Raw genomic sequence first — 22,855 nt, forward strand, 5'->3', positions numbered from 1 at the left:
GTTGTACTGGATTAGGTGGGTAGAACATACTGTTACCTCTCTTTTATGTTGTCCTGGATTTGGTGGGTAGAACATACTGCTACCAAGAATGACTTATTCCATAGCTTGATAATTTTATTATTTGTCTTTCTTACTAGGATTGACCTAGCACACCTCATCCTCTATAACATGACCTTGACATTTAGAAAGAAGTATTTCATTCTTGAAGATGATATTTTGCCATTCTTGAATGAGAAGTGGACAAGACTTCAAGTTGATCATGTGAGTATCATGTGTACATAACTGTGAGTATCATAACTGAGTATCATTTATACATAACTGTGAGTATCATGTATACATAACTGAGTATCATTATACATAACTGTGAGTATCATGTATACATAACTTTGAGTATCATGTATACATAAACTGGGAGTATCATGTAAACATAACTGTGAGTATCATGTATACATAACTGAGTATCATGTATACATAACTGGGTATCATGTATACATAACTGTGACTATCATTTATACATAACTGTGACTATCATTTATACATAACTGTGAGTATCATTTATACATAGTTGTGAGTAATTATGTATACAGGTCCCGAGTCTGGGTCTCGAGTTCATATTAGGTCCCAAGTTTGAGTCACTCCAAGATTAATGTATGTCGTCCAGAGTTATAGAGTTGTTGACAATTCATAATCATGGGCATTAAATATGAATCTAAGAGACTGACTTCCGTCAGCTTTGGCTTTGATAAGCCAATGATGGCTTCTTTTCGAGTTCCTGCTTTGAGGAGGATCTAAAATAAATGCATACATGCATAACCGAGTATCATGTATATATAACTGTGAGTATCATGTATACATCATGTATATATATTTCTGAGTATCATGTTTACATAACTCTGAGTATCATGTATTTAACTCTGAGTATCATGTATATATATTTCTGAGTATCATGCATTTATAACTCTGAGTATCATGCATATATAACTCTGAGTATCATGTATATGTAACTCTGAGTATCATGTATACATAACTCTGAGTATCATGTATATTTAACTCTGAGTATAATGTATTTATAACTCTGAGTATCATGTATGAGTATCATGTATATAACTCTGAGTATCATGTATATATAGCTCTGAGTATCATATATATTTCTGAGTATCATGTTTACATAGCTCTGAGTATCAGGTTTACATAACAGTATCATGTATACATAACTCTGAGTATCATGTATTTAACTCTGAGTATCATATATATATTTCTGAGTATCATGTATATATAACTCTGAGTATCATGTATATATAACTGGCAGCCCTTCCCTCCTCATGCCCACCATTAAACAGCTTGGAAATGGGGATGTCAAAACCCAAGCAATGTAGTATTCAACAGAAATGATAGTAATATATGGAAATAAAGTACATAAAGGCAAACCAACAAGCATTTACACAAAGAGAAGATTACACTTGCTGTAGTTTGCAAAGAACTGTCTTCATTACTGGATATTTCTTCACATACAGATGTAAAAGAACAGCATTTCTCACACTTTTAACTTGATTTCAGCTGTACCTGGCAATGGAGTTTGGTTATCTAGTACCTGACTGTTATCAAAACTAATTGTATGTAATAGCTCACTCTGGTAGGTGCAAAATTGATCTAATGTATGTATTAGCTCACTACGGTAGGCGCAAAATTGATCTAATGTATGTATAAGCTCACTCCAGTAGACGCAAAATTGATGTAAAGTATGTATAAGCTCACTCCGGTAGGCGCACTCCGGTAGGCGCAAAATTGATCTAATGTATGTATTAGCTCACTCCGGTAGGCGCAAAATTGATGTAATGTATGTATTACAGTAGCTCACTCTGGTAGGCGCAAAATTGATCTAATGTATGTATTAGCTCACTCTGGTAGGTGCAAAATTGATCTTGTGGGCCGCAGTGAATTTTGCACCATCTGCGGAGCACAACACTTTGGGATATACCTACTCCAGTAGTAAGAATGGTTACATGTGACAGTCTTCATGCATGTGGTCTATCTGGTGAAGTATCTCATCACATGAAGCCTCTATATATATACAAACTTAACATTGCCATGCTAGTAGGATCTTCTTCTATGGCAGACTAGCTCAGTTGTCCTTGGAAGAAGATTCTTCAAGGATCAAAAACATCAAGTCATATCAATTATACATGTACATTAACAGGCATTTTTGCAGTGGATATTAAGCAGTTTTCTCTATTATGTTTCCTTTGTAAGTTATAACATGTATAAGATACCACTAGACAAATTAATTTAATTTTGAAAACCTCACAGGCTGTAAAATATTAGACTGCACTTTGCCCATCTGTGTGTTTGGACATAAGCATCAAAATTGTTTCGGACCTGTTTTGTATGAATGTGGTAGCCAATTTGTTCTAAGTGACAACATAAAGTTTGTTATTTCGAGAAACTGAAATAGGAAAAGATTTGTTTTAGTTTTTACAATTGGAAGAAAATAAAATACATAAGTATTACTCTTGTATGCCTCTTGTCATACAATGTTTAATTGAAGCACCAATATAGAAATGAAAGTTCCAAATAATGATTTTCTTTTTCTTTTTGCCAGCTTGCAGCCAGAAGGTCTGAGAAACAAAGCTTTCTGTTGTATGCCTTACAGTCATCTCAGACAAGGTAAATCAATCTTGAGATGTGAGGAACAGACTCAAATAGTCAGAGAATTGACAGAGTAATCAAATCTGGGATTACATCCTGTCTTATTCATGTTCTGGTTTTCAAGTTTAATAATGTTTGATTTTTTCTCAGAGCTGAGATGTTGTTTTATTGTTTTCATTGTTAGTGATGGTTTTAGATGCTATTATGTGTAAATTTGATAACATGTATTGGTCACAGTATCTTGTTTGAGCTAATTTAGGTTTCTCTGAAGCTTTTAACCAACACAATTCCTTCAGAAAAAAACACTGTACACATTTATGATAGATTTACGTCATTATAATTCATTCACCTTTTGCACTGTCAAAGGTCATGATGTCATATTGCATCATAATATTGCATCATGGTATTTGCATTTGAAACTGTTTGTGTGATGACATTTGAAAAGTTTGTACAAACATTTCTGTTGTTCTGTCATCAGATTTGCTTGTGGCAAAGAGGTAAAGAAAAAGAAAGACCTCTGGGGTCTAAGGAATCGATCACCACCCGTCCCTCCAGCTGTGCTGCTACCAGCTGTCGGTCAAATCACAGATGAAGTCATGACTAACTTTCAATCTGTAAAGGAGTCAAAGGTCATGACTTTTGTGCCAGCTGGCAAGTGAGTTTTACTTCAGCCACTTTATTACTCTGTTATTGCTAGTACTTCTGTTACAGATGTGCTTTATGACTCTCTTAATCACTAGTACTGCAGTTACAGAAGTGCTTTATTACTCTGTTATTGCTAGTACTTCTGTTACAGAAGTGCTTTATTACTCTGTAATTGCTAGAACTTCAGTTTCAGTGGTGCTTTGTTACTCTGTAATTGCTAGTACATCAGTTTCAGAAGTGCTTTATTACTCTATAATTGCTAGCACTTTAGTTCCAGAAGTGCTTTATTACTCTGTAAATGCTAGTACTTCAGTTTCAGAAGGGCTTAATTGCTCTGTAGTTGCTAGTACGTCAGTTCCAGAAGTGCTTTATTACTCTGTAATTGCTAGAATAACAGTTTAAAAAGTGCTATATTACTCTATAATTGCTAGCACTTTAGTTCCAGAAGTGCTTTATTACTCTGTAAATGCTAGTACTTCAGTTTCAGAAGGGCTTAATTGCTCTGTAGTTGCTAGTACTTCTGTTACAGACAAGCTTTATGACTCTCTTAATCACTAGTAATGCAGTTTCAGAAGTGCTTTATTACTCTGTTATTGCTAGTACTTTTGTTACAGAAGTGCTTATTACTCTGTAATTGCTAGTACTGCAGTTTCAAAAGTGCTTTATCACTCTGTAATTGCTTGTACATCAGTTTCAGAAGTACTTTATTACTCTGTCATTGCTAGCACTTTAGTTCCAGAAGTGCTTTATTACTCTGTAAATGCTAGTACTTCAGTTTCAGAAGGGCTTAATTGCTCTGTAGTTCCTAGTACGTCAGTTCCAGAAGTGCTTTATTACCTGTAATTGCTAGAATAACAGTTTAAAAAGTGCTATATTACTCTATAATTGCTAGTGCGTCAGTTTCAGTAGAGCTTTATCACCCTGTAATTGCTACTGTAGTACTGCAGTTTCAAAAATGCTTTATCACTCTGTAATTGCTAATACTTTCGTGTCAGAAGTGCTTTATTACTTTTTTAATTACTAGTTCGTCAGTTTCAGAAGTGCTTTATTACTCTGTAATTGCTAGTACTGCAGTTTCAGAAGTGCTTTATTACTCTGTAATTGCTGGTACGTCAGTTTCAAAACTGCTTTATTACTTGTTAATTGCAAATACTGTAATTTTGGAAGTGCTTTTTTACTCTGTAATTGCTAGAACTGCAGTTACAGAAGTTCTTTATTATTCTGTTATTGCTAGTATGTCAGGTTCAGAAGTGCTTTATCACTCTGTAATTGCTAGCTGCTCATATTCAAATGTTTGTTATTCTTTCTAACTTTATTGTTTTGTATTACCAAGCTTTTAGATTAATGAATTTTATTATAATGAATTGAAGCATCCAAACACTGCAGTATCTTTGCAATTGTGCAGCAACTTGTAAGATTCTGCTCTAGAGTGTCGAAGAAAATTATTCCCAGGTTTGCAACTCTAAATAGCCACTCCTAGAGAGGAATAAAAGATATCTGCTGAGTAAACTTTTTGCTTTTGATTCCAAATGAAGTTTGTATAATAATAGGTTTTGTTACATAATGACTGGGATATACTTTCTACTCCTTTAGTACATCTCCTGTTCCGACAAGTGTTATAAAGAGAGGTAGGAAGAGCAAGCAACTCACCAAAGAGGATATTGAGAAGAAGACAAAACTAGCAAAGAAACAACTGCTAGCTGCAACCTCTTCTGTAAGTATCTCATGACAGGACAATTCCATTTGTCATTTCTTGCAGCACAAAGTACAGCAGTCAACCAAACCCTTTTGGGTTTTTTCTCTGTTATCAATGCAATTGATCAAACTTAAGACATACTCTGGAGAATATGGAATAATATAAAATCAGTAAGTCATGTGGAAACGAGTGTCTGGTCAGTTACCCTAAGTTCATTCATACTTATAAGTTAAATTCTTGAATATGATTGGCCCTATGTCATCAGCTCACCGTGCATATGGATAATGCATGGTAAACTCACTGAAGGATTAATATAAGTTACACACAAAACAGTAAAGTATCCCAATACCAGCTAGCTGCCTCAGATTATTCAAAGCAAACATATCATATTAAATATGGTATGGCAAAAAGCCTTTTGGTATAAACACCCCTTGACAACATGATAATAATTTTTTTTTGAGAAAGCTAGCTTTCAGCCTGAAGTGTACTTACCATTACTAAGCCTGAAGTGTACTTACCATTACTAGCCTGAAGTGTACGTACCATTACTAGCCTGAAGTGTACTTACCATTCCTAGCCTGAAGTGTGCTTACCATTACTAGCCTGAAGTGTACTTACCATTACTAGCCTGAAGTGTACTTACCATTACTAGCCTGAAGTGTACTTACCATTACTAGCCTGAAGTGTGCTTACCATTACTAGCCTGAAGTGTACTTACCATTACTAGCCTGAAGTGTACTTACCATAACTAGCCTGAAGTGTACATACCATTACTAGCCTGAAGTGTGCTTACCATTACTAGCCTGAAGTGTACTTACCATAACTAGCCTGAAGTGTACATACCATTACTAGCCTGAAGTGTACTTACCATTACTAGCCTGAAGTGTGCTTACCATTACTAGCCTGAAGTGTACTTACCATTACTAGCCTGAAGTGTACTTACCATTACTAGCCTGAAGTGTACTTACCATAACTAGCCTGAAGTGTACATACCATTACTAGCCTGAAGTGTACTTACCATTACTAGCCTGAAGTGTGCTTACCATTACTAGCCTGAAGTGTACTTACCATAACTAGCCTGAAGTGTACTTACCATTACTAGCCTGAAGTGTACTTACCATTACTAGCCTGAAGTGTACTTACCATTACTAGCCTGAAGTGTACTTACCATTACTAGCCTGAAGTGTACATACCATTACTAGCCTGAAGTGTACTTACCATTACTAGCCTGAAGTGTGCTTACCATTACTAGCCTGAAGTGTACTTACCATAACTAGCCTGAAGTGTACTTACCATTACTAGCCTGAAGTGTACTTACCATTACTAGCCTGAAGTGTGCTTACCATTACTAGCCTGAAGTGTACTTACCATAACTAGCCTGAAGTGTACATACCATTACTAGCCTGAAGTGTACTTACCATTACTAGCCTGAAGTGTACTTACCATTACTAGCCTGAAGTGTACTTACCATTACTAGCCTGAAGTGTACTTACCATTACTAGCCTGAAGTGTACTTACCATTACTAGCCTGAAGTGTACATACCATTACTAGCCTGAAGTGTACTTACCATTACTAGTCTGAAGTGTACTTACCATTGCTAGCCTGAAGTGTACTTACCATTGCTAGTCTGAAGTGTACTTACCATTACTAGCCTGAAGTGTACTTACCATTACTAGCCTGAAGTATGCTGTGCAACTGAGTTATACCACTGTTTGTGTATTAACCTGCAATAAATGCACAGCAGACGTTGATTAACCCTGGTTATATAAGTTTACCATTTTAGTAATTAGTTACCACATGGAATTGGTTACTTCATCTTGAAACCACTGTTATTTCAATCAGCATTGATAGTTCAAATTTAAAACCATAAATATTGATCTAGCTTAACACCACCAGTCTCAGTGACATCACACATTGTGGTAATTGTAATTACCGAACAAGGATTGTCAATTAGTCTATGTCTTGCTAAACTTTTCAAAATCCACATTTGTAACACTGTCACTTTTGTGCAGGTTCTGTATCATTCTTACATACAGTATGCTCTTGAGAGGACATATTTATTACTTAGTTTTCAGCTACTCTTTCAATCTTGTTGATGGTTTCTCCTTTGCTGCAATGCTTTGACATATTTCATAATGGTTTTATGTTGAGCAATGGTGAACATCTCCATTAGTATTTGGATGAAAGATAATCACAAGAATCACTGTCGCAATAGACATAACTCCAAAATTGTTGTCCTTCTATTTGTAGAGTAGAAATCCACAAGTTCACATTTTTTCCTACTATTTCAGAAGAACAAAGTGGGGAGACCTCCAAGTGTTAACCAAAGCTACCAGGGGTATGCAGGGGGAGTTCCACCATCGCCGAAGGTGCGACGTACTTGTGGTGGTCCTTCCATTTTAGACACCATTGAACCTCTGGAGGAGGCTCTTGAGAGGAGTCGACTAATCACCATCCATCATCCTCGTTGTTTTGCACCACAGTCAAGTGTCCACTTTCAACCTCTCACTGCAACTAATAACATTTCCCGAACAAATAATCAAGAAGTGCCTAAACTCAAGAAAAAACGAGGGAGAAAACCAAAGCATTCCAAACTGGAAATACCAAAGATAAAAAAGAAGAGGGGAAGAAAACCCAAGCACCGGCCGCCAGAGGATTTACAAACCATAGACATTAAAGAGAAAGATACAGTAGAGAGTGAGAACTTGGAATCTGACCAAGCATTAGAATATGGGAATGGGGGCACACAAAACAAGATGAGAACATTAATCAACTCTGTGACATCGTACTTTGGAGCAGAGGGGAGGATTGCTAGTGGAGAAAAGTACAAAGTGTTAGCAAAGAGAAAAACAACCAATGGTAAATTTCAGTATTTAATAGAATGGGAAGGAACCACCCCCTGAGGGACCTCTGCTGAATGTTTTCTTCTTCTTTAAAAGGATCACTGCACATTTTAGTGTATAAAGGAATAATCTGACCTAGTTTTTCTCTACAATTTATTGCATTATTTCAAGAGGTTGAATAAGTTTCAAAAATTCTAGCTTTTGGTCAATATTGTCGGTTTTCTCAACTAAGGTTCCAATTGGAGAAACATTCGCTGTGTTAATATCTCATGGAAAGTCAGAATGCTTAGTAAAACTTGTTGTTATCTTTGTCTTTTTATACTTCAATTTGGCAACTTGAATTGGCCTTTTCACCTTGTTCACAGTATATTTGGTGTTTATTAGGGTTCAAGTAACTGGTGAGCTTTAAGTTGTTACGTTATCTTTATATTAAATTAATTTAATGTCTGAGCAGCATAATCTAGTTTCTGGGCTGGCAATTAAAAGAAGGTACCAGTAGGATTTGACAGTGGTGCATCAGATGGCCCTCACAACAGATCTAATTTCTGGGCTGGCAATTAAAAGAAGGTACCAGTTAGATTTGACAGTGGTGCATCAGATGGCCCTCGCAACAGATATAGTTTCTGGGCTAGCAATTAAAAGAAGGTACCAGTTAGATTTGACAGTGGTGCATCAGATGGCCCTCACAACAGATATAGTTTCTGGGCTAGCAATTAAAAGAAGGTACCAGTTAGATTTGACAGTGGTGCATCAGATGGCCCTCACAACAGATATAGTTTCTGGGCTGGCAATTAAAAGAAGGTACCAGTTAGATTTGACAGTGGTGCATCAGATGGCCCTCACAACAGATCTAGTTTCTGGGCTAGCAATTAAAAGAAGGTACCTGTAAGATTTGACAGTGGTGCATCAGATGGCCCTCACAACAGATCTAGTTTCTGGGCTGGCAATTAAAAGAAGGTACCAGTTAGATTTGACAGTGGTGCAACAGATGGCCCTCACAACAGATCTAGTTTCTGGGCTGGCAATTAAAAGAAGGTACCAGTAAGATTTGACAGTGGTGCATCAGATGGCCCTCACAACAGATCTAGTTTCTGGGCTAGCAATTAAAAGAAGGTACCAGTTAGATTTGACAGTGGTGCATCAGATGGCCCTCACAACAGATCTAGTTTCTGGGCTGGCAATTAAAAGAAGGTACCAGTAGGATTTGACAGTGGTGCATCAGATGGCCCTCACAACAGATCTAGTTTCTGGGCTGGCAATTAAAAGAAGGTACCAGTTAGATTTGACAGTGGTGCATCAGATGGCCCTCACAACAGATCTAGTTTCTGGGCTGGCAATTAAAAGAAGGTACCTGTACGATTTGACAGTGGTGCATCAGATGGCCCTCACAACAGATCTAGTTTCTGGGCTGGCAATTAAAAGAAGGTACCACTTAGATTTGACAGTGGTGCATCAAATGGCCCTCACAACAGATCTAGTTTCTGGGCTGGCAATTAAAAGAAGGTACCAGTTAGATTTGACAGTGGTGCATCAGATGGCCCTTGCAACAGATCTAATTTCTGGGCTGGCAATTAAATGAAGGTACCAGTTAGATTTGACAGTGGTGCATCAGATGACCCTCACAACAGATCTAGTTTCTGGGCTAGCAATTAAAAGAAGGTACCAGTAAGATTTGACAGTGGTGCATCAGATGGCCCTCACAACAGATCTAGTAATAATGACACCACCATCATAGGTTCGATGTGCTATATTAACCTGTATACTATACTAGAACATTGATGGTTGGACTGATTTTTCTTTCAGTTTTCTGACTTGAGGCTACTTTGCCAATCTCCCTCTCCCTGCCCGTCATAAAACATTGACTTAGTGATGATTGGTTTGAGTTAACATGACCATGCAGTTCTTCTCTTTTTCCAGCACATGGCATTTCTGAAACCAGTATTATATTAGTATATCACCAGTGCTACAGACTACAGTGCCTTATTTATTTGTATTTAGTGTTTGAATCCTCATCATTTTGTCTTGGGGATTATATACTAGTTCATTTTAGGTGGGCTAGTCAGTGAGAAGGGTAAACACAATGTGGCCCTGGCATGTGTGTATGCAAGCATTGTTGTAAAGACTCTCTCGCACAATTAATGCTTATGTATTTCCTTAATACATATTAAGCATGTGGCCTCATTTTTGTGTTCAATTCATACAGAAAAAGATACAGTACACACAATGTGTAAGCAGTCTTCCTTACTTTCCTTATGTCGATGGAGGGAGGGATGGGGGGGGGAGTATTATTTGTCAGAACTCTTTAAGATATCATCAACTTGCCACTTAACTATATTTTGTTTATTTCTTGCGTCTTTGTTATGATACAGAAGCATTTCATTGGTACAATACTCTGGTAAACTCTATCCCTTCGTAGGACATGTTTAAGGGGGAAAACAAGTATAAATTAACTTATCTGTTAAGATGGACAATGTGAAGAAAAATTTAAAGTCAAGATGATGAGAAAAAAGGAGAGGTTTGACTCAGTTAAAATGTAAACCATGTGAGATTAAATATGGAACCTTGTTATAACATGCATTATAAAAAAAATATTTCTCTTTGAGTTGCCGTTCAGCCATTTGTTTGTTGTTGATTTTAATGAGATTTGTGGAAATATGACATAGAGGTGATGTCATGTTGTGAGATAGATACAGGGCAGGAGATGAGGAGTGGTGGCAGAGTAATTAATGATGAGTGTGGTTCTGATATTCCAGTGGATCATGTTAAATGTTTTACTTATTCAAGTCAAAGCTATACTTAGCTTTATGATATCAGTACACTCAGCTATAATAAATTACATAGACAAAGACTGATAAATATCAAATTTCATTTTACCATACCATCCAATTCCTGTTTCATAGTTATGTTTTCCTCCATGAACAATTGTTTTACTTTATTTTAGGAGACTCTCACAGCATTGCTATTGATTCATTGTTCCTCTTTCATAGCTGCATTCTTTCAAACTTCCCCTATTTACAATTTTACATTTACAATGTTTCATTATTAGTTTCTTCTCATACAGCATCACTGTTTCTGTATGTAGTGTCTTCTCAGTCCCCATGGCTGGTTGCATAACTATAAAATTAATTAAGTCGTGCTTGAATTCTAATACCATGTTCTTGCTATTAGGGGGGGGGGGGGTTCAATTGTGTGGGGTTTTTTTTCATTTATTTTTTATTGGTGCATGCTAAGTTTATGATCATATGTCGGTTGTTACTTTGTAAAGTTATGATTTACTAATATTTTTTTAATGAGTTAACACCATCATCAATACAGACTGAAACAGTAACCTTTATGACCTCATTCTTTCTGCATTGTACATTGTGCTAGAAAAACCATGAATAAGGAAAGTAATACATAATTCATTATTCCACTAATCAGAGGAAGTCACTGTCATTTACCAGCAGTACAAAGACAAAGCTAGTAGACTTCTAACAGCAATACATAGGCTATATGTAGCAATTGTTGGTCTGTGAGAGACATGTGGGCAAAAGTCCTATACCCAGTTGTAAATTTACCTGTAATAATTCTCAGACATACTCTACTATGTAACAGGATAGTAAATAACAGTACCTGGTACAAACAAAACTATGCCATATACAGGCATGAGACTCTTCCGCGGAAACGCGGATTTCAGATTATTTTTTTTTTCATTTTTGCGTTTTTTCTCGTAATTCGCGGTTTTTATTATTTTTTATTATTTATTTATTTATTTTTTTTTTTTGCCGAACATGCTGGACTGTGAAGGGAAGGAACACCGAATTTGACCAGTGGTGGACTCAAGTAGCACAAAGCAAGCAAAAAAGCCCTTTTTTGGTTCAAAAAAGCTAACGGATAAATTATACAAGCAGAAATTCCACAATTTTTTGGCGAGTTACGTGATGTGATAGATTCCATCTAGAGTCCACCATTTTGCATTTAAGCCCTCCTTACCTGACAAAAAAATTCTAAAGGGGAAGGGGACACCCCCTCCCCTTAAACCCCTCCCCCAGGATGGCGATCAATAAATTTCAGATTTTTTTTCCCCGGCTCAGTCTCATCCCTGCATATAAACAAATCCTTTTCCTGTTTCATCTTCCACTGAAAAGTGAAACATCCTTGAAAAGGAAATATAGAGAAGAATCTTGAATCCATTATTGCTTGTATTCTCGCATATTTGATATCAAAATTTTGCAATGTATACATTTACTAAAATGCTTGTTAATTGTTACCCAACACTTTCCAATTTTTTTGATGAGGTCAGCTCAACTTGGTAGCATAGATTTATGCTGCTGTTGAGGATAATGAACATACTACTCATACCAAGACTAACATAAATCATGTCCAATGCAAATGTGCCACTTTTAATCCTTCCCCCTGCAATATATATATATATATATATATATATATATATATATATATATATAAATAATAAATAAATATATATATATATATATATATATAATTGAAAACGTTATGAGAAGGAAAATCCAGAGCAATGAAAAAACTTCCAGCCTCCACCGGGATTCGAACCTGGGCCTCCCGCTTTGTACACGGACACCCTGACCCACTATGCCATGGACGCTGATTGTATGTTCAGAGGTTCGAAACCGGTAAGGAAGGTCATAATTCCACTGTAGGCGCCCGTCACCTGTATCGAACAATACTAGTCCTGTTTTTGGTGACATATTTTGCCCTACTCTAGAGATCAAACATGATGCTAACCAACTCGAAAATCATTTGTGATTCCTTGAGCCAGATCTCGAAAGAGATACTTTGAACTGACTTTATGTTAAAGAAATATTTATATATATATATATATATAAATGCAAATCTGGGTCCAAAGAATGTCCCAAAATGAATTTGAGGTAGAAATAATGTTTTGATCACCCGGCCCAAAATGGGCCCAGAATTTTTTAGGCCCAGATGATCCAAAAACATAAGACCTACGTGAACCAGCTACTAACCAACAACGGTATACCAAGGTTAGCTACATCCGACATAAGGTTGCGGATTTATTACAAATGTAAAGATTTTTACGTTTGGCCCCAAACCTCATTAATATTCATAAGATCAGCCTTCTCACTAGAATACGTCTACATAGCAAGTATGAGAAATACCCATCACACCGTTGTTGAGTTCACCGACCAAAGCTAGTGTCACAGATGTACACACACACGTGCCAACCTGACTGCATTGGTTCCTTTGCTTCCAGCATGGAACCAACAATAGTGAAAGCTAAATTTCAACTAAAGAACGGTAACCAAATTATGAGGTTTCCACTTTGTAACCAGCAAAACATTTACCTCGAAAAATTCAATCTGACATGGTTAAAAGGGTCTGACCAAAGTTAATCAAGTTGCCAGTATCTAAAGAGATATGTGCTTTCTATATTGCTACCATACCTTCACCTGTGCGGAGGGTAAATGTTTGATCATTTAGCCACAGCTGGAAAGACTGCCATATATGGACACCAATACATTATTTATACAGTAGTAAGTCAGTCCAGTAGGCTCCCAAATAATGTTGTTGATTGCTTCCTGATCTGTGGAAGAGGTAGGTTGATAAACCATTTGCTTAGCCACAGATTTGGTAGAGTGAAGGCTGCTCTGTTTACCTCCAAACAGACACTGATTAGGATCCCTGGCTTTGCTTCAAAAAGCAGGCTTAAATATTGCTCTGTTTACCTCCAAACAGGATTAGGATCCCTGGCTATGCTTCAAAAAGCAGGCTTAAGTATTGCTCTGTTTACCTCCAACCAGACACTGATTAGGATCCCTGGCTATGCTTCAAAAAGCAGGCTTAAGTATTGCTCTGTTTACCTCCAAACAGACACTGATTAGGATCCCTGGCTATGCTTCAAAAAGCAGGTTTAAGTATTGCTCTGTTTACCTCCAAACAGACACTGATTAGGATCCCTGGCTATGCTTCAAAAAGCAGGCTAAAGTATTGCTCTGTTTACCTCCAAACAGACACTGATTAGGATCCCTGGCTATGCTTCAAAAAGCAGGTTTAAGTATTGCTCTGTTTACCTCCAAACAGACACTGATTAGGATCCCTGGCTATGCTTCAAAAAGCAGGCTTAAGTATTGCTCTGTTTCTGTCTTATACTTCTAATGTTTGTCACACAATCTCCCAACAGCTTCAGTTACCTCACTTCCAGATAATCTCTGTTATGCCTTTTTCCCTCTCTTTTCTTGTGGGGTTGGGGAGGGAGGGGGTTAATACTAAACTTGTTAAGGTATCTTTAAGTCCCCTCCAATCATCAATTACCAACAATCGTCCATGGTAAACAGTCTGTTGTTTCTTCTTTGTTCCAGGTTGATCATTAGCACATGAGATTACATTCCTCAGAGGATAATTGCACTTTTGAATCAAACAAGATTTTCAACCCATCACATCTCCGTATTTTGTGCTCTTCCAGTTAATATTCCCAGATTCAGATATCAACTGATCTGCAGTTGGTGTAGACTCTTGCACCTCTGAAATAACTTCTACTACTGTGGACTTTGCCACACTTTCTCCGGAATCTAAAATCAAATTTTCTTGGTCTACTCTATTCTTATTCAGTTGAGATTGGACAAGTGTCTTCTGGCACTTTCTGGATGCTCGGGCTGTGACCAAATATCCAGCTAGAACAGCAACACCTGGATTGAACAAGAAATGAAGTAAAATTTTATCCTGAATGTGCTCAGAAATATGTGTATTGTAAAAACAATTGAGTAAAGATTCAGCCTTAACCTTCCTTCTTTCCTTGGCCACTCTCCATCACTCTCTAGTCTTAATTGTATTAATGCCCATTGATGAATTGGACAATACAGTAGAAATGTAGAACCAATAATTCCAAAGAAATTTCTGGTTCCAGCTTAATAATTAATTTAAGGTCATCATGGTATTTACCTCAAATATGCTGGAAATGTCTTATAATACTGGTCAGCTGCTTTCAAGCTTCAACAAGCAATTTAATGACAACTTCTTAGCATTTTCCCTTCCTGAAAATTAACCAGAATGCAAACATGCATTGTGGTTTTGATCATGAAACATGAGCAGTTTTCTTCATGAATCTGATGTAATGTATAGTGAGGGTGTACCAAATATGACATTTGTCCGACCTTCCCTTCTTCAGATATTGTGTTTACAAGCTGGGCGTCACAAACGCACACACACACACAAACATACACACACATACGCCATCATGAATGCAAAGGTTACGATTATCATCGAAACCAACAATTTCACCTGTCACAGGTTCTGGAGATAACTGGGAAGCTAAAACAATTATGAAGATGACAGTGTCATGTTTGTGGTAATAATCATAATTATGCTAACAATAACTTAGATAGGTTAAGGAACATTTGGCATGTCAACATACACAAGACTCACCAGTGACATAGAACACATTATAACGGGACGGTAAACTTGGGAAGAACCGTTGTGCTGCAAAGGTTGAAAGCAAACCTGTACCACCACCTACATGAAGTAAATTTGAAGTGAAAAAAATAAGACAAGACAGTGTTTCATTAAAAGAACAATTGCAAGAATGAATGATACATCGATACATGGTTATTTTGCAGTGTATTTAAAACATAAGTAGTATCAAAACAACTTTCTTTCACTTATTTTAATTTTTTTTTAAAACTTTTTGTTCGATGGGGTGTAGGAACCAACAGCAGGCATTTTGTTCATTTTTCATCAACTGAACATACTGTAGTGATTCTAAAGTTCAGTAGTAGGATGACTGTAACAGGGAATAGTTTAGCTGGTGTCACATCACAAAATGCTACACAAGATGGTCAAATTACTATGCAAGTTCAAAGATGTATAGCAGTTTTGTACCTCTAATAGTATATTATTTGAACCAAACTTCAGAAGCTTGCTATACAAACTTTGAATACTAAACTCTTACTAGTTGGTATAAGTCAAGTTATTTATATCATTATGTGTGCACTTGCTTTATATGTCCAATGAGAAGAGAAACTTGTGGCAATATATTATTTCCCAAAATACAGTATGAACTAAGTTTTCCCAAAATTACATCATGTTTTTTTCATGAAAGAGGTGAAATATTGTACCTACCCACTACCATTCCAAGAAGTCCTTGAACAAATGCCCTAGACTGGCATGTTGCATAGTTTCCAATGCCCTTTGAATATAAATATTAATAGAAAGTGAATGGTCATCATTTTATAATGCATGCCAGGATTTCGATATCTTCCACAGAATAGTCTACAGTACAAGGAAAACAATATCCAGGCAATGATTTGATCAAGCAAAAACTTGAACATATCACTTGATAAAACAGTCCAACAATTCTGTTAATACTAGGCAATGAAATGCTCAATATTATAGGTACTTGATGTATGCGTGAAAAACCCAAAACCTGTACTAAAGGATGTATTACAGAACTTTCTTTCAAGGAAAACACTGTAATAAACCAACTCAGTTAAAAGGAGTCATTTTGATATAACAGTTATAATGTTAAGTTCTATATGAATTACAGTATGAATATAAACTGTAACATAACAAGCCCAAATGTGATATGATCACCCTTAACCATATGGTACAGGCAACAATGCTTATGCATGTCAACGATTAGACATTTGGCACACTAAGTTATGCAAAATGTAGCAAACAGGAGAGGTTTGTCTGCATATTGCCCGGCATATTTTTATTGCAATTTTGTGGTTGTGGTTTGCTGTGTTTTTAATGATCTGCTTTATTGGTTCCAAGTTTGGCACGCTATACTGTAGCTAGTAAAGTTTTGTGATTATGTAATCGACCTGCCACGGTGGTAAATCGACCTCAGGCTCAACAATTAGCCTGCATACTGTAGCTCGTAAACACCATTAGGCTCTTACACGTAACACTGTGTGGAAATATGTTCATGTCTACTGTGTAGTTAACTTATTCATTCAGCCTTCACAGAAAGACCCTCATACAAGAAAAATTATGTGGCAGGCATTGCAGACTAATCGGTAAAAAAAGGTTATTTTATGACCAAGGCATGTCGATTACGTAAACTTAAGAAACTCTTCCATGATACAGTAGCATGCTTTAGTTGGGGTCTATACAGCAGACCATTAAAAAAGTCATAAAATAGTCCCCAGCCTTATAAAAAAGGCCGTGGCTATTCTTACAACAAGGAGTAACAATTATTTATAAACTATTCTTATGACATCGGCGAATTTCTGGTTACGCATGCGCAGTAAAGTAAATAAAGCAACTGCGCATGCGTTACCGGTAATTATTGTTACTCCTGGTCTTAAAAATTGCCACTTTGTATAAAAAAAGTCAAGCAAATTGATCTCACTTAGAGATGAGCTTCAATAACCTCAAGGAAAGTACTTATATGAAAACTTTGATGTTTACAACTAGGATTTTTAATTCATTCGATATCTACAAATGGACCAAATGCTTGGCAAAATTGTATTTAGTCATGATTTTGTGATTATTAATTAAGTAAGTGGATATTAGTGCCAAAAAAAACTGACAAGATACATTACTGTAGGTATACATTTAATCATGTTTATAATGGAATGATCAATGCGACTTTCAGATCAGTAGAACAATTTTTATTACTTTCACAGACTTTCCAACATTGAGGAAAATTTATGAGTGTGATCAGCGGCAGTGGGGGAGGGGTCTAAGAGGAGCGGGTGTCCCCCTCCCCTTTGGAAAATTGTTCGTATTTTTGACTGCCTAGATGCAAAATGGTGCATTCTTTTTCAGTTTCTCTGAGTAATTTTATATTGAGAATTTCATCATATATATATATATATTATTGAAATCAACAAGCATGACAATTCTCAACAAAGACATTTCTTGAATCGATGAAAGTAATCACTTGCTAACATAATTGAACATTTATATCGGAAATTGAAGCGCACTTCTCAATCTCTAGTACCAACACCTCTCCCACCCGGCGTTTTCCACCACCACCATGGCAAACGCACTACTCTTGTAAGTGTAAGTACTCAAAGTTGCTTTGTGTTGTAGAGGTATGTAGCCTTCTTAGCATCTTTCAGTGGATGTTAGACGAAATCAAATATATTTTAATTATGCCGCTAACCTGATTTTACAGCTAGGTTTATATGGATTTCGCTCCATGTTGCACACATGGTTTTTTGGAGATTGTTTGTGCATTGCGTGTGATAAAGTGCACATAGCGTGCGGTGTGAGCGTGTGACAGGCTGGAAATGCGTGTGTCACACGCCAAATGCGTGTGAGTTGGAATATCTGCTTTCACTTTATGCTTAATGATGGTCAGTGACTGAACCAGGGAACTGACATGTACAGACTGAACTGCATGTTTTTGGACAGAAACTGTAAACTGCATTACAATGAACTGCTATAGCATACAACACATTGTCTGTGTAAATATGGTTTATTGGCTTTACAAGAATAAGAAATGCGTTCGCATAATTGCTCAGTTGATGAAACAATGAGCATGTATGTATACTTAACTTCAAAAAGTGACTGACATAATCGAATCGATGACAAACAAATTTCGCTTAACTGATACTTTGTATCATTACTCATTAGTGTATCGATCAATTTAACTGGAGCAAGATATCACTTCATAAAAAAATGGTGTAATGTGACCGTACCGGATATTTACTGGCTGTATGTTCATCTAAGTTATCAAGACCCTGTAGCACCATTATTCTAACAAGCTGGGGATCAGATCCTCTGCAATCATCTAAAATAAATTGGGGAGTCAGCTCGCAGCTAGTGCGTGAGTTTAACCGGGGTGAAGTTAGTTACTTATTCCGCGTTCCTCGTTCGACATTCGCGAATGAGTAACTGCTACCTACTCAGTTACTTATTCGACAATGGTATCGACGTAACACCTATGGCAAGACGAAAGCTTTCTTACAAGATGTTCAACATTAGGTCGTGGAAAGAGGTCTATCTATGGGTCATATGAACTCTAATGACAATGTAGAAGGTTACCATAATGCATCTTGCCCGGTCCAAAGAGTGCTTGACCAATTAAAAGGACCACTACATCATCTCTTCTTAAATGAAAGTAACGGGACCTGAAAAACACCTTAAGGCCCTAATCAAAACCAGCACGCCTTTTCCACGACCTAATGTTGAACATCTTGTAAGAAAGTGTAAGAAAATGGAGTGTTAGCTCAGTGGTTAACGCCGGTGCCTTTCAATCATAAGGTCCCCGGTTCGAGTCACTCCCAGATTAATGTATGTCGTCCAGTTACAGAGTTGTTTTTAACAATTCATAATCATGGACGTTAAAAATGAATGTAAAGAGACTGACTTCGGTCAGCTTGCGGCTTTGATAAGCCAATGAGGCTCCTTCACGAGTTCCTGCTTGCAGGAGGATCTAATATACAGGGGGGGATCTAATATATTGGGGGGGGGGGGGGGCTGTAACGACTTGGCCGAAAAATATAACCCAAATTTTACGCGCGCTTCGCGCGCATTCAACATGTTAATGTGCATATCATACAGGCATTCATCGGTTATTACATCATATGCATGATGCCAATGTTACCCTTCCATATATATATAAGTATTGGGGAACTCGTTACAATGGTAATAATAATATAAGTATACAGTAACCATTTAAAAACACATTGCAAATTATATTTCTTTCAATAGGTGCCCGAAATATCTCAGCATATTGCCCGAATTTTCACAAAATTTTGGGGTTGGGGGCTGCAGCCCCCCCCCCCAGCAACCCCCGCCTCCTACGCCTATGGGTGTTACGTCGATACCATTGTCGAATGAGTAACTGAATAGGTAGCAGTTACTCATTCGGGAATGTCGAACGAGGAACGCGGAATAAGTATCTAACTTCACACCGGTGATTAAACCGTAATCGGTTCTCACTCAATCTTTGGGGTTTCGTTGACATGGGTGACGTCAGTTACATGGTGACGTCATATGCCACAAGTCCCTAATACGACAATATATCCGAAACTTGGGTAGCGCGGGAAATTGGGTTTGCCCGGTGTGTATTACACACTGCACTATATACGTTCATGATACATGATTCGAAGTTTATTCGAAGTATTCGAAGTATATTTGGACGGGATTATATCTTGATTCTGAACCAAAATTAACTGGACACAAAGTGGTGGAAGTGAACTTTGACAGAACTTTTCCTTCTGGTAAAGATCGAAGAAACGTAGTTTAACTTCTTTAGGGCTATGTTCAATATTCAGTACTAGAAAAACAGAGCACCAAAGAGCCCAGTATTTTATCAATTTGTACACGACATTGTAGCCTGCGGCTAGTACTGAAAACAACTGTAAAGTAGGCTATTATACAAATAATGTATGGTTATGAAAAATATGAGTGCAATAATGCAAATATTGTTGAAAGATGTAGTTGATGTATAGTTGAAAGATGGAATGTTCCATTCAACGAGGCGCAGCCGAGTTGAATGGAAGAAATTACATCTTTCAACGAATGAAATATTTGCACTATTGAACGAATGTTGTCACTCATGATTATTATCAAAATGTCTGTACATATCTTGTGTATGAGTGTATGTACAATCATATATATGATCCACATCGATATGGGTTCACTGGGTTTCCATTTTGCCTGTTTCCTACTGTTTTTAGTTATATAAGGAAGGGGCTGACCAGAAATGAGTTTGAAAACATCTAGTGTTTCCAAGTTTGCGACCGTTGGAAGAAAAACCGTGTGCCCAGTCATAGAAATTGAAGTAGAGAGAATGACGTCATGCGACGTATACTGCATTGAAGCCACCCATCCTACTGGTGGCGCTTTGCTTGTACGGTAAGAAAGTACCGGCGCTACGTCTTTGAGATAACTAAAGTGGCAGTGGACTGCAGTTTCACAGGTAATTCTTAGGAAGCGATAGTAGAAGCAATTATACATATGAATCTAATTACTTTACTAGTGTCGTCTGACCAGCGGCTGTATTGTTATTCACTGGACCCTGGATATAATTAGCCTACGCCCCTAGAACGGCTACGGCTGTCCTTTCGGATGCGATATGACTAAAGTCTAATTACAAAAATTATCACCTCATATTACTTAAAACTGAGGATAGATCCATGATGCTAGAATAACATGTGATGACGGTAATGATGTCCTGGGCTTATCACTAACAATTCAATACTATGAAAATAGGCTAATACCCACTTTGCAACATTAACATTAAACTGGGAACTGCATGCACAGACTAATATGGAAGTATTACACACACGTAGGTGACATGTGTGTGTGGGAAAGGGATTGGGAGGAGGAAGGCTCGCTTTTTCGCGGCATTTTCCATGGACAACTATGTGACACTATGTGAGTGGAGCACTTAACTAATACAAGTAACATGTTTGATTTTGCCTCTCAAATAGGCCTACCGCAAATGACACTTTCCAAACATTAAAAGTTGCACAAACAACTCCACTTACTCTAGTCAGTAGAGGCGAAAAAGAAAAGTTTTCAAAGTTGTTTCATAAGTCAGGAGTATAGTTCTTACCACTCTGGTCGCCATTACATGTCTCTGTTGTGCAAAGTACAAAAAAAGCGGGTAAATTCAAATTCGGTTTCAAAGTCGAATGCACAATGTATGTATGAAGTCGTACAAATGATCTGTCTTTTTGCCGTATAAAGCAAAGCGCCTTCACTTTTTCAAGGCTTCACTGCTTAAACACACGACGATACACTGTGTCCGCATTCTTCCTAGATAAAATTCTATGGGCCTAGCTGACTAGACATCGACTCTCACCCCTGTCCGTGACAATTCTAGGCCCGTAATTAGGTAAGTATGTTATACGGGCTTGGTTTGAGTTATTAACAACATCCGAATGAAGATATGACTAGAGATGATCATGGGGATTAATTCGTAAGTTGCATTATTTTTGTTATTAGGACTATGGACCGCACTAAATAAACAATTTTGTGGCCATTTCTAACGTTTTTGTGTGATCATCTGGTGACTAAAGTTGATTCCTCAGCAAAACGGCTGTTGGTTATGTTTTTTTTTCGTTTTTTAAATTCACGGTTAGCCCCATCCTCATGGCATTTTGTATTTTGCCAGGTTTTTAAATTTGATAATATTTTTTAAATGCTGTCAACAGTAAAGTGAATGATGTCATCCGGACACTCAAGAGTTGACAATGTGTTTGAGTTTGTAGCGGCCCTATATAATATTTAAATCATTTATTTATTTATTCAACTACGATGAATAATGACAGCTAAGCGAACGTTTCCAATGTTTCAGGTGCCAAGGATAAATCAACAAGAATATAAATAAAGCTTTGAAGAATAGTTACCGTGACGACATCATATAAAACAATTGGGATCCAAGTTCTTGGAATAAGGCAGTGTCTGTCACCAGAATATCCTTTCAATACCAGCATAGCAGCATGTTTTCTCTAGCCTACGTGCTGCATCCTGTCAGTGGTGTTTCATTCCTATTAAGGCATGCTAATACCTGACTACTTCTAAGCCTCATGTTCTATGGAAAGTATTTCATTTTCCATGGATATGGGTACACAATAATGACAAAATCAAGAACAAAGAAAAATTTGAATAAATTCGTACTGTTGAAGACGCATTTAATTTAAATCTTCCGTCAAGCTTTCCCTTCCTTTATAGTACGTCGTTCCTACATACTGCCCTTATATTGAATCGAAGTGTCTCTCATTTGTTCGTGTTTTAATCCGGTTTTAATGCGCAAGTGCGCTACGTGTGTAATATTTCTTGCGCACGGATCTTCCGAATCGGCCCGCAGGACCGTGAAATAATTGTAACAATGTCTTTATCCAACCGCAAACTCAAATAGTGGATTCATCTAATGACCGAAAGATAACAGATCATGAAACTTTGCGAACTTTTATTAGGGGCTATTATACTTTTTTCTACATCTCGGCATAACGAAGAAAATCCGTACGTGGGCTTGATGATATATCAGTTATCATGCAGGGCAGATCGGAATACCGACTGATTGGGTCGGAATTGGTAGGCCGCTGGGCCCACTAGGTTGAGGTGCCCAAGACGCCGATTTCC

The 22,855-nt window shown here is 37.3% G+C and overlaps 2 protein-coding genes across 2 annotated transcripts in view; one reads left to right on the plus strand and one right to left on the minus strand.

Moving 5' to 3' along the window:
- Positions 1-11,159, plus strand: part of LOC139963486 (metal-response element-binding transcription factor 2-like) — a 38,064-nt gene extending 26,905 nt beyond the window's left edge. Inside the window, exons 11-15 of the mRNA XM_071964298.1 lie at positions 138-261; positions 2,600-2,664; positions 3,125-3,301; positions 4,885-5,005; positions 7,280-11,159. Of these exons, the coding sequence (XP_071820399.1) occupies positions 138-261; positions 2,600-2,664; positions 3,125-3,301; positions 4,885-5,005; positions 7,280-7,891 (1,099 nt within the window). The 3' untranslated portion in view covers positions 7,892-11,159. The remainder of the gene's footprint in view (positions 1-137; positions 262-2,599; positions 2,665-3,124; positions 3,302-4,884; positions 5,006-7,279) is intronic.
- Positions 10,150-18,624, minus strand: LOC139963487 (transmembrane protein 141-like). The gene is made up of 4 exons (XM_071964300.1): positions 18,457-18,624; positions 15,926-15,992; positions 15,233-15,319; positions 10,150-14,496 (listed from the first exon to the last, which is right to left on the minus strand). The coding sequence occupies exons 1-4, from the start codon at positions 18,508-18,510 to the stop codon at positions 14,237-14,239; spliced, it is 468 nt and encodes a 155-aa protein (XP_071820401.1). The 5' UTR covers positions 18,511-18,624; the 3' UTR covers positions 10,150-14,236.
- Positions 18,625-22,855: the final 4,231 nt, after the last annotated feature.

The sequence above is a fragment of the Apostichopus japonicus genome, chromosome 22 (genome assembly GCF_037975245.1).
Source record: "Apostichopus japonicus isolate 1M-3 chromosome 22, ASM3797524v1, whole genome shotgun sequence".
NCBI lineage: Eukaryota > Metazoa > Echinodermata > Holothuroidea > Aspidochirotida > Stichopodidae > Apostichopus > Apostichopus japonicus.